At 34.0% G+C, this 13,295-nt stretch overlaps 1 protein-coding gene across 1 annotated transcript; it reads left to right on the top strand.

The window, feature by feature from the left end:
• Positions 1–228: 228 nt before the first annotated feature.
• Positions 229–5,744, top strand: LOC114389686. Its single transcript, XM_028350424.1, has 6 exons — positions 229–784; positions 1,576–1,794; positions 2,173–2,249; positions 2,365–3,975; positions 4,085–4,253; positions 4,828–5,744. Exons 2-6 carry the CDS (start codon positions 1,713–1,715, stop codon positions 5,463–5,465), a joined length of 2,577 nt encoding a protein of 858 aa, XP_028206225.1. The 5' UTR covers positions 229–784; positions 1,576–1,712; the 3' UTR covers positions 5,466–5,744.
• Positions 5,745–13,295: the final 7,551 nt, after the last annotated feature.

Here is a 13,295-nt window from a genome sequence, read left to right as displayed (position 1 = left end):
TACGAATTTGAGTTCCGACGGAGTCCTTGGGGTTCATTTTTTTCCCGGATTTCACTCCCTCAATCAACGACTTTCCTAATAACTTCACATTATTTATTGTACCTAACTGCTTAATTCATTTAACTCACTTTCATGACTTGGTAAAAACGTTTCACTCACATGGAAATCACAAAATTCACAAGAGAAGTGATAGAACGAATTGAGAAAGACACAAGCCCACGAGTCTAATCACTAGACCAAAACAAAAAAAAATGGTGAGCTATTGTTCAATAGTACAGCACGAGTGACAGCAGAATTATCAAAAAAGAAAGAAAGGAAAAAGAATGAAAAATACGAGAATGAATGAATGAAATGATTAACCAATTAGCTAAATAAATAGCAGAGAGGGAGGGAACCTTCGCTTTCATTCATTCACTTCCAGCAATGGAATTAGAGGACTTGTTACCTTTTGCTACACTTTGAAATATAGTAGCTTTTTCCTGTGTCGTCATCATTATTAACTCATTATGATCAATCAATACCTTTCCAATGAAGTTTTCATCGTTGGCTCTCTTTCTTAATACAAAATCCCAGTTCAGAAATTCTCCACTTTTCTATGCCACACATTGTACACGCTTCTCTCTCTCTCAATCTTGGCTTTGCTAGTTTTGTTCCACCTTTTCAGTTTTCATGTCAAGTTTGAAGCTTTGATGCTTTTCAAGCACATCCATCTTCTTGTTTTGAATTGATTCATAGCTGAAGTTTCAGTTGGTGGATACGGAGTTTGTTCTTGTTCTTCTCATTGGTATGTAAATGTTGATTTAACATGTTGTTCTCTGTTTCTTACTTTTTTCTAACCGTCTATTAGTGTTTAGAGAAGGAATCTTTTGTTCTGTACGATGTTTATGGTTCTGATAAAAAATGGGACAATTTTCTAGAAAGATATTTTGTTTACAGTAAACTCTAATAACTGGTACCGGAATTTTGAGGTTCGGAGTTTTTGGTGCTTCTTGCTTTTCCTGCATTTTCTGAGAAACCTGTTGTTGGGTTTTCTTCTCTCTTGACTCTGATTCACTTTTTCATGAATGAATTATGAAGTTTTTGATTTATGGGGTGCTTAGAAGACTAAGGTTCTTCTTTCTCTTCTGGGTTGGCATAAAAGTCAATGTTCTCTGATTTTTCTATTAGGCCTATCCATATAAAATCTTCAATCACTTTATCATTTTTATCCAAAACTATGAAAACACGGTCAGTTTTCTTTTCCTCCCCTTACTACAATGTTATTGTTGATTAGATTTCTTCATTATTATGTTCTACATAGGATACAATACTATCTAAAAAAATTTAGTCCTTAAATTAGCAAGTGTTCAATTATAACACCATTCAAAATGCAAGAATTGCAACTTTTGAATAGGTTTTACTTTGAAGGAACTGATTGGTTATTTCTTTCTCTTAATTTCTGTGCAAAATTAGTTACTTGTTTGCGTCAAATGTAATTTGGATCTTACAGCTTAACAGATTTAATTTAAGATGTTCTGATTTTTATGTTATAAAATGCTCTTCAACTGATGCCCCCATTAACTTGAGGTGATCCAGGGTGTGAAAAGGAAGAGTGCTGGTTCATTTCACATCATATAGAGGGAAAGGAAAAGACCTGAATTTTTTATTGGTTGAGACATGAACCCTGAAATTGACGACATGAGATGAGAGTGTTCAGGTTGACCCTTTGATATATGGGAGGCTTATTGCACATGTTTGAGTTCAATCAGGGTAGGATGGCCAAGAAAGTTCATGCCCAGAGGAGCAATAATGGTGGTAAGTGTTACTTTATATATTGAGAGGCTTCACTCTTGCTACGATAGACCTTTTTGGGTTAGGTAAGTTTCAAGGAAGCTAAATTGAGCATTTGTTCACTAATTTCTAAGCATTCCTTTCTGAAATTGGAAAGCTTCAAGTGACTATTTGCTTGCCAAGTTTTGTATTAGTTAATCACCTAAAGGTTGTTGTGTTAAATGGTATGAAGCAGTGTAAATATCAGTGCTGATTCGTTTGTTGCATTTTCTAAGATATCTTGCATAGACTATTGTTATTAATTGTTGTTGTTGTTGTTGCTAAGTTCTATTTTATCCCTCCTCTACTAGATTAATTTAGTTAGGTTAATTCTTATTTGTTGTCATACCGTGTGTCATGCAGACCTGGAAAGCTCTGGAAATGGCATGGAACTGCAAGTAGAAACATCTCAGGTCCACTGTGCAGAAGGAGAATTACCAGTAAGTTTCTCTTCACATACCTTTATGTGTTAAGGGTTTCAAGACACCACCATATGCTTATACATCATGTTTCTCTTATCGTTCTTAAATGGAATGTACTCTGGTGAATTTTCAGTACTCTTGTCAAGTAGAAGATGGCTGGTCAAAGAAAAATAGTTACTCAAATGTGGTTTCAGTGAAAAAACTGAACAAAGAGGATTTATCCAAACAATCAGGCACCACCAGAAATAATGCACCAAGCCTTGTGGCAAGGTTGATGGGGATAGACACCATGCCATTGCCATTAGAGACTAATTCCGTTGTTCCATTAGATGAAAGCAAACATAAAAATATGGAGAGGAAGTTTTCAAAAAAAGGAATGAATCGAAGGGGTTCGGTTGGCAGGGGTTCCTCCAACTTTAATTCTTCTAGCCAGATGGAATTTGATTCTTTTTATCAAGACATCGATGGTGATCATGATGATGGATGCAGACAGAATTTTGGAAAACCAAGGCCTAGGGAACATCCTCAGGAAGAGGAACTCCAAAAATTCAAGAAAGAATTTGAAGCATATCAAGAATCAAGGTTTAAGGAGTGTTCAAAGGATGTTGAAATTGGAAGTGGTTCTAGGAGAATACCTTCTCAAGAGAACCTGAGGAAGGAAAAGATGCTACAGATTGCAAGTTCAAAGACAGATAGCCACACATTTAAGACAAAGCTACCTAATGGTAATATGATGGAGCCAATCCCAACTACGAAAAAAGATTTCTTTCCTTCAAGAAGTAAAACACTAAGTCGAGACTTTGAGGAGTCTTTAATGATGAAATCTGGAAGCAGATTAGATATATGTGCTTCTTCCGCTCAGATAGTTATCTTGAAGCCTGGTTCTGATAGGATTTGCAATTGCAACCATGAAGAGAATTGCATCAATTTATCAGGCACTTTACACGGGAGAAAAGGTTTAGAAGATTTTCTTGAGGAAGTGAGGGAGCGGTTGGAATGTGAACTGCAAGGGATTAGAGCTAGTGGAATTGAGACACCTTACAATGAAAAACTATCTGATGCTAAAGAGGTCAGAGAAAGTGTGACTAGAGATGCTGAACCAAATTTACTCCGCTCAGAATCAACAAGATCATATAAAAGTAAAATGCAGTTCAATGGACCAAGTTCTCCAGAACTTTTCAACATAGATACCAGAAGATTCTTGTCAGAGAGGCTAAGAAATATTGTAAATGGTGAACTGCATTTGGACATTCCTGAAGTGGCCTGTTACAATGATAGAGTTAGACTAAAGCAGGATACTACAAAGTGTGCAAATGACAAGAGCCAGTGGAGAATTTTGAAAGAGAAAAAAGAATTACAAACAGGTTCCTATAGACACAAATTAGATGACAATGTATTGTTCCACAAGGATTTGTCTCCTAGAAATCTTGAAAGATCCTTGTCTGCTCCTGCATCAGGAACATCATTTGGGAGGCTTCTTCTAGAGGACCGCCACATTTTAACGGGCGCCCTTATTCAGAGGAAGCTTGAAGCTGTTGAAGCAATGCCTGTGGATGTCAAAAAAAAGAAGAAAGATGGGTTTAATATTAAAGAAAAACTTTCCAATTTTACTCTTGGTCTCAGAGGGAAGCTGTTTGGCAAAAGGGTTCAGTCAATAGTTGAATCACATGGCAGTGAATACGGTCCAATTTTGAGAGATATCAGGAGTGGACCAACTGTTTTCATGAAATATGGTGAGAGACATGTAAGTTTGCTATATACATTTTTAAGCATTCTCCTCAATGACCTTTGTTTTTCAATTATGTTGCATATATGGTTGTTATCTAATCATCGGAGTTTCTTTTATACATTAGGAGAACTCAACTGAGGTACCTCCTAGTCCTGCATCTATGTGCAGCTGTGTTCATGAAAAAAATTGGAGACAGACTGGATATTCAAGTTTAACATCAACTCCAGATGTATCTTCATTAGATGATATTTTTATTCCCAAGGTTTTCAGAGATATCAGCTCTGGTTTGAATGGTGAGAAACAATTTTAACTTTCAATTGATGCAATGCAATGATATGAAAGTTCATAAAAAGAATGTCAATGCCATCTCTTTGTTGTTCTATTGCATGTGCATATATAGTTAAATCTACAAATGACATTTAGTCTGTTCTTCAAATGAATTTGACCCTACTTCCAAATTTTTTTCATGTTAAATAATTCACTTCAAATTTTATCTCTACATAATTTGTTTCACGGGCTACACAATTTCATGTATAAGAAACGGAAAGTTATGTGTTAATATTTCTATAACTTTTCTCCCCTTTCATATGCTCCTTTAACAAGCATTCTATGTTTGGTTAAATTTTATTATAGCTTCTGAAATCTTGTAAAACACACTAATTTATAAACTGACTATTCATTAAGTTGGTATTTTATAGAATGAGATTAACAATATAGTGCAGACTCTTTGCTTCTTCTGCTTGGTCACTATTTGCTTAGTAAAAGCATTATTCATATTAATCTTACAAACTTGTAAACAATTGGACTTTGTATATATATAGTCCTTGAACCTTACAATGTAATTGCTTTTGCTTGCTGATTTGACAGAGCTAAAGAGACAACTCAGTCAACTTGATTCCGATGGCTCTGAGGACTTCACCACTAAGCAGGAGCCTGTTGAGTCAGAATTAGTTCAATTAGATGATCCAGCAGAATCTTATGTAAGAGATCTGCTTGTTGCCTCTGGTTTGTACTTTGGTTCATGGGATAAGTCTCTATTAAGAGGGGACACATTTGCAAAGCCTATTGGCAACTCAGTTTTTGAAGAAGTGGAAGAGTCTCATGACAATTTGATCAAGGAGGATGAAAGATCCACAAAGGATCAGCAGAACAAAAACAAGTTAGAGCACAAGGTTTTGCTTGATTTGTTAAATGAGGCACTTTCCATAGTTCTTGGACCACCTTTGACTTTGTCTAGATTCCGAAGGAAACTAAGCAATTCCTCCTTGCAGCCTCCACCATGTGGAAACGAACTACTGAAGTTGACATGGGACATTGTCAGTGTTTCTTTAAATCCTTCATCTAACGCATCTCTTTATTCACTTGATAGTTTGGTGGCACAAGATCTAGGATCTATCTCCTGGTCTGGACTAACAAATGATCATATTGATACATTGGAAAGAGAGATGGCATGTCTAATCACTGATGATTTGGTTGAAGAATTCACAAATGATATGGTCTTTTAAGTGTAGTGTGAAGTATCATTTTGCCCTTTGCTAAGATAACGTTTTTCTTTGCATTGGAGCAAGGCATGTACGTGATTATCTTATAGTAACCATAGTGAAAGATTACTTTCTGTAAGATAGTTGTGACTTGTGGTAACGGAATATTGCATGAATGCGTATATTTAATTTTGTGAGTGTGATAAAGGGGGAGTACATAGTGTACACTAGTGGTACGCGGGTTATTATTTCAAAACAGAAAATTAATTGGTTATATCATTTAATATAACAATTTCTCTGTGCTATGGTTGTTACTTTAATGACATTTCCTTATATTTGTACTGTGTATAATATTATAATCAATAATGAATTTTAATTTTGTGTTTGATTGTGAGAAAAGAAAAAGAATGAAAGTGTGAGAAAAAAGGAATGAAAATTAGTGAATTAAAGCATAAGAAGGTAGGGGTAGACATGGATTGATTTTTGAAAATCTAATCCTTATTCAATTAAATGGATTGGTTTTAAAATTCATATCGATTTAATTGGATAACATTGGTTTGAATTTTTTGAAATTGGTTTAAAATCGCTTTTAAAACCACTTTATAGTTCAAAACTAGTTTAGTTTTAAATCATAAATTAGTTTTTGATCTTGTTGGAGTTGTTTTTTGTCAACTTCGGCTAGGGTTTTTTTTATTGATCTTGTGACACCCTCTATCTTGCACACATATATGTAATAAACGAAAGGTAAATGCGGAACTAATCCAAAGTTCATCAAACACATAATATATAAAAGTATTTTTTTAGGATAAAAGGTTCACATTCACTTCTCAAGTATCGAAATAGAACTAGCCCAAATAAGGAAATCGAATTATCTTAGTTCAAAACACGGCTAACCAAGTTTATAACATGTGAAATAAAAGCCCTATGCCCTAATGTCACATCAAAGCATTTTCTTGAGAAAGGCTAAGTGTTTCCATCTCCAGCATGATGATCATCATCATCATCATAAGCTAGCTTACCTGAAACAAAATGACAATCAGGCCAAACACAAACAAAAACACACCCCGAGAGTGAATTATCACATTTCTAAATAAAATACGAATAAACAAAGACATGAACAAAATACATTATACAAATATTTTTAACATAACTTAATACAATCCACATCAGTTCACCACTTTATCATTAAAAATTAGTTTTCAATCACCAATCACATTACACACAAATCACATACTCTACTCAAGCGTAACAACACTCACCAATTTCATAATAATAAATTCACAGGCATTATGCAACAATTATACTAAGACTTAAGCCTATATGCAATGTGGTACCATGTTAGTGAAAAACAACACTAGGACGCTTAGGAGTACATAACAAGACACATCACACAATGAGTATGTCATGTCACTCTTACTAAGTAAAATCATAAGGTGATCAATCAGGGTCACTGTATTTTGTGAGAATGCTCCAACCATATGAGATCAACATAGGATTAAAGGAGCACCCAAACTGAGTGTATTTACCGTCAAGGCCTAGACTATGAAGAATTCGTTAGGGCCTCACCTTCCTAATTCAGGTCCAACCCCTAAAACAACTTTTGCATGCAGGCAATGCTCATTAATTATACATTATCCACGAGATCACACTTATTTTCAAACACCTTTAACACAATGCGCTATAATTTAACACTTCAGGCTCCTAACTTGAAACACACACACACACACACACACACACACACACACACACACACACACACACACACATACACACACACACACACACACACACACACACACACACACACACACACACACACACACACACACACACACACACACACATGCATAATACATTATTAGTTACACACACACACACATATGCATAATACATTACTATTCATAATTAAATATGTTTATCTAATGATACTTTGGTTATTTGTTGTGTGTGTGTGTGAGTATAACAAATCAGAAATTTATATACATATATTTGTTTATATGGGAAAAATATATACCTATATCTTAAACATATTTCAACGAAGCCATGAGAATCCAGTAAATGTCTAATTACATAATGTTAATAAAGCTTTAGTCAAATCAAGTATCTAATAACCACTGCACCTATGCATTTCACGATAAATCACGTACGTAGAAGAAAAAAAATAAAGCTTGTGAAATAAAAGTGTCAATGTGTACATGTATACAACATGGCGTTGAAAATTTTAGAAAGAAGAAAAATAAATCAACAAGATTGAAAGGCCAATATAGCAAGTATAAAAATATATATGTAAATTTAAAAATCAAAAGGATTTGGAAAGAGGAAAAATAAAAATTCTACTCAGGTTTATGCAAACAAGAGAAACTTTATCAATTCACGTTAATTAGAAAGAATCTCAATTTCTAAGATTCACACTCAACATAAGAACCTATCAATTTTACAATAATTTTGCATCAGGACATCAATTAATCTGTCAAACACAGTCAATTCGCGAATAAAAACATAAGAACAAAATTGAATTTCATAAAACAACCAAAAATAACCCAAAAGTTGATCCTTTAGGGATCCCTACACATGTTTATTCTAATTCTCAAGCATGAGTAACTCATTCCTTACCTCGATATAGTCGCTCAAGCGTTCTCCGTTAGCAATGATGACATTTTTTGTGCTCTCTAGAGCTTCTCCTTTGGTTGCTTTGTTATAGTTCTTTAGCATCAGAGAAAAAGGAACATAAAATGTTTTGTAAGACTGCTTTGAGGTTAAAAGTTCCTTTATATAGTTAGAAAATTGATTACCTAATTCTTATTCTTTTTTTTTTAAAAAAAAGACCAAAGGAAACAGGCCATTACAAATCTTAATTTGGGTTTTTTCGATTGGCATCGACTAGGACAATTTTTAGTTGACCTCATACAAGGTTGTTTTGAACCGATCTCAACTAAGGTATTTTTAGCCGATCTTGGCTAGGATGTTCTCCAATGACCTCGGTTAGGGCAATTTTAGGTCGACGTGGGACAATTTTAGGCTGACTTCGATTGGAGTTATTTTCAACGTACCAACTTGATCAAGTCATTTTTGGTCGACCTCGACCAATTTTTTTTTAGCCGACCTAAGCTAGAGTTTTTTTTTACTGATGTCGATTGGGACAATTTTTGGTTGACTTTGATTAGGGTTATTTCCAGTCGATCTTGGTTACAGTGTTTTGTGCCACCTCGGCTAGGGTCTTTGTTGGCCTAACGGTCAATGTCAATGTTAGTAACTTAACGGTCAACACACTAATTTAGATAGTAAGGCTAAATTTGCTAATTTTTAAAATTAGAAGACTAAATGTCTTTATTTCTTAATAAGGGAATAAATATGATAATAAATAATCGATCCATTGAATTATAATATGATAATAGATGTTTGAATCAATATGGTAATGCATGTGCCATATAATTAAATAGCTACCGACTCCTGTATTTGGCTATGAAATAAAGTAAATTATTATTATTGTAAAATTGACAAAAAAAAACTTAACAAAAAACTTTAGACAAACTTGTCCCTTGGAAATACTTATTTCAAATGCCTTCATACTTTAAAAATATTGCTTGAAATTAAATACTTTCAAATGTACTAAAGTGTCCGATGGCTCTTCCATATGTCAAATTCAATAGGCTGAACTAGAATAGTGGACCCAAAACACCCAATTGATGAATTACTAGTGACCTCCTGCTTTTATGTTCCTTAAGCATGTGATACGAATGTCAACTAGGGAAATAAGGGAAAGTGCTAGACCAAGAAAGGAAAAATGGTGCCAAACAATGATTATCATTTTTCAAAACATGACTTAATTAATACATGTTTAAGTCCAACACAAAGTCTTGCATGTGCATTGTGAAAGTTAAATGCAAACTCTATTATGTCCTATGGTTCGGGTTGATGATGTGTCTGAAACTGTAGACTAGACCATGTTCTCGGGGAGGATGGTGGAAATTTAGACTTCTGAATGAATTGATATGTACATGATCGAAATTCGGTTGAGACAGCGTGGAGATGAGTGGTTATATGTAGAAAGCACTTGACACTTAAGTCTGAATGTTTATTGTTCATAAACCTATATTGAATTATTTATTTTTAAGTCAACATATATATATAAACTTATGTTTTTGGTATTGATTTCGGTTAATACACATCTTGTGACTTGAAACATTGTGTTTTATTAATTGTTTGTTTAAGTGGTTTAATTAATTTATAAGAGAAATTAAATTTAAGTGCTTGAACGAATGAATTAATTGATGAGTTAGTGATGCTGAGAGTGTATTTTATGTGTATGAGTGAGTTTTTAGTATGTTTGGGCATAGAGGGATGAACGTTTTATGAGAGAGAGATAGGTGTGTTTACTAGAAGCCAAAGTGTAAATAGAGAGAAATGGAAGATTCAAAACCTCCTCATAAACTCCCCATTTCAAAAATTTCTCACAAAAGAAAATCTCTCATTTCACTCATTTTTTCTTCTCCAAGAAATCACCATTGGAGGAACTTAGAGCTTTGATGTTGTGCAAAAAAGGAACTCCTTTCTTCTCCTTTTAGTGTTTGTTGGTTGTCCTTAGGTGAGTTGAACCCCTATTTTTCTCTCTGAGTTCATTTTCATTTTCCCCCATGGATACACTTCAAAACTCCATGAAAGTGTTCATTTTCAAGGTTTTAATGTGTTTTATGTTGGGTTTTGGGGTTTGGGGTGGTATGGATGATGCAGAACTGTTGTAGGAGTGAAGAAAAACTTTCATTTTGGACCCAAATCCTCCCCCTTTATTCCTTTTTTTCATCCTAAAGCTAAGTCATTGAGTTGGTAGGTGAAGGAAGCTTAAACCATATTTAATCCTATGCTTATGTGTGCTAATCTATATTTTTTGGTTCCTAAATGTGTTTTAATGTGATGTTCATGTTTGGAAATGAAAGATTTGAGTTGAAATTTAAATTGGGATCCATTAGAGGGGATTTGATAGAAATCATGCAGGCTACCGACCTGTTGTGCCTAAGCGAGGCCAGGGGTGCACTTAAGCAGGCAGGGAAGCTAGCTTTTGTAAGTTTGCACTTAAGCACCATACAGGGTGTGCTTAAGCAAGAACAAGACAATTATCTATGTAAGTCCGCACTTATGCATCACTTAGGGTGTGCTTAAGCGAGACAAGATAGTTAGCTAATGTAAGTTCCTACTTAAGCACCACCCAGGATGCGTTTAAATGAGATAGGGAAAATTAGCTACTATAAGTTCGCGCTTAAGCGTTGCTCATGGTGTGCTTAAGTGAGAACTAACAAAAAGAGAAATAAGGATAACACTTAAGCGCAGAGCAAGTTGCACTTAAGCGAGGGTGTCTGTCAAGTTTGTTTTTGTGTAGATAATTTGAATTTTAATCAAATGATTCTTGATGTGTATGTGAAACATAAATGAAATGAAAGGAGTTGATATATCTTGTCATTCTTATGCAACTCATATTCATATGTTGAGATTGGTGTTTGATTATGAGAACTTCTGGTATGACATGTCTCATGATGTTTAGATGAACTATGTGAGAGTTCATGACTGGTAAGAATGATATAAATGGTGAATTGGTGCTGAATTGAACAAGATGTGAATAATGAATTGATGATATGTTGAATGAGATATCAATGATGAATTGGATTAATATAGAATGGATTGAATTGTTCATGAAATGAATTATATTGATAATGGTGAATGAACATAATGATGATGTGATATAATGTTTAATCATAACATACTTGCATTAATAAATGACATCGCATATAAGTTGAGGGTGCTTGGTGGGCCTGCAACTTAGTGTTGGAGGTTGTTAGTGGCGACTAACGGGAATGAGCCTATATAATGGATGGGTAGGTGAATCACTAGATAGGTTAATGTCTTTGTAAGCCTTACCGAGGTAAGACAATATCCACACTCATTCATTTTCAATAAAACCACACTTTGTCGTAGGGTTAATTTGAGTCTCCCCGAACGGTCATGGTGTGACTATGTTGAATATCACAAATCACACTAGAAGGAAGTTAAATAGTGTGTTAATCAAAGATAAGAAATTTTTTGTAAATGGATAGCTTCATCACAAGTTTAGAAAGATATATGCACTGAAGTCATCCACTGATAAGGAAAAACAAGTTTGATGAAAACCTCTATTGATCGTCGAGTAAATGTGAAGTAATATTTTCAAAAATATTTTCAGAAAAACACTTAAAGAGAAAATAGTAACAAAGTAAGCTAAGAGAATACTTAATAAAACCACTTAAAAGAGACATAAAAACACTTGGTTTATACTGGTTCACTCAAATAGAGCTACGTCTAGTTCGCTTTTACGCAAGTATAAAGGGTTCCACTAATCAAATCTTTGATTAAAAAACAAATATTATGTCCTACTACTTCTGGCTATACAAGTATTCTTCTAGCCACTTCTGGAACACCTTTAGACTCCACTTGAATCTAAGAACACCCAAGTATTGTTTAACACTAAGCCACTCCTGGCTTTCACATAAATTTTTTGAATGAATACAAAGATTCAATAACACTCAAAGAGTGAATAAAAAATATAAGCTTGAATACAAATGACTTTGCTTAGCAAAGAATAGACAATATGATCTCAAATGTATCGTCTAGTGATTTAGCAGAGTTTCACTTAAGAGATTTTGCTCGTTTTTTCTATATTTTTTTTTTCCATTTTATGCTTTTGAGTAGAGACTACCTTTTATAGACTTTAGTGAAGGATCCTGAGATTAGCGCTAAGTCTTGATATGACGGTTGTCTCACATGTGGAGGCAAGGCAACCTAGCATGCTTTGATTTGAGAGGAAAAGAATAATATACAAACAACACAACTTTTCTTTCCACGTCAAAAATGAACTTTGGAAGAATATTCTATAAAAGCCTTATATTATCTTCTATTTTCTCCTTTCTCAAAATTCAAATGTTAGCAATTCAGATAAAGAGAGGCAAAGTTAAATTTTATAAAGAGAGAAATTGTGTACTTTCCTTTGTGGCTAATATTGCCTTTTTGTACTTAATTGGATGTCACTTATAAGAGTATAAAATGAGTATGCAAGTAACTTGTAACAAGCAGACTCAAGTAATAAAAACTTAGTGTATAAACACTAGTTTTCAAAAGAAGTGGACACAATTGATTTTACAACAAGTTGGATGTAGGATATATCTTAACACAATGTTTTCCACTTTAAGCATGGATGCAACTTACTGGAGCTTTAAATGTTGATATAATAGCGATTAAGCCCTTTTTACGAAGTTGGTCCTGTGTACTTAACATCAACTCATTAGATTATCAATGATTTTTACTTTTGTAAACATCAAAATCTAAGGTGTGGTAGGTCGTCCAGTTTAGTGGATTGTCCAAACCTAACATATGTTTGGGGATGAAGTTGGGTTAACTGCTTAAAAGGTAAAAATCTCCTTGGAGTAAAGAGTCAATATGACATAATATTTATGTTATATTTATTCCTTTAATGGGACACTTTGAGATTTTTTGGAGACTTGTTTATGATGTTTGATGATGTAGTGCCTTGGGGCACACATACCTTTATGTTTTATGTCTTGAGGACCTTTTTGGGTGATGTTTATATGATATGCGTGCTCATATTCATGAAAAAATATGTATTTTCGTTAATTAAATTAATTCAAGAGTTTTATAAGGAGTAAAAATGAATCTTTCCTCATTAAGGTTTTTGTGTTTCATGTAATGACATCCAAGGTTGTTACATGACTTAGACTAGTTCAATACTTAAACTACTATATGTGAATTAGGCTTAAGCCTCCCTTAACCTAAAGGCGTGTTCGAAATATAAGAAGAAGATAATGTAGGTAT

This window comes from Glycine soja, chromosome 16 (genome assembly GCF_004193775.1).
Source record: "Glycine soja cultivar W05 chromosome 16, ASM419377v2, whole genome shotgun sequence".
Classification (NCBI taxonomy): Eukaryota; Viridiplantae; Streptophyta; class Magnoliopsida; order Fabales; family Fabaceae; genus Glycine; species Glycine soja.
This window is presented reverse-complemented; position numbering and strand designations above follow the sequence as displayed.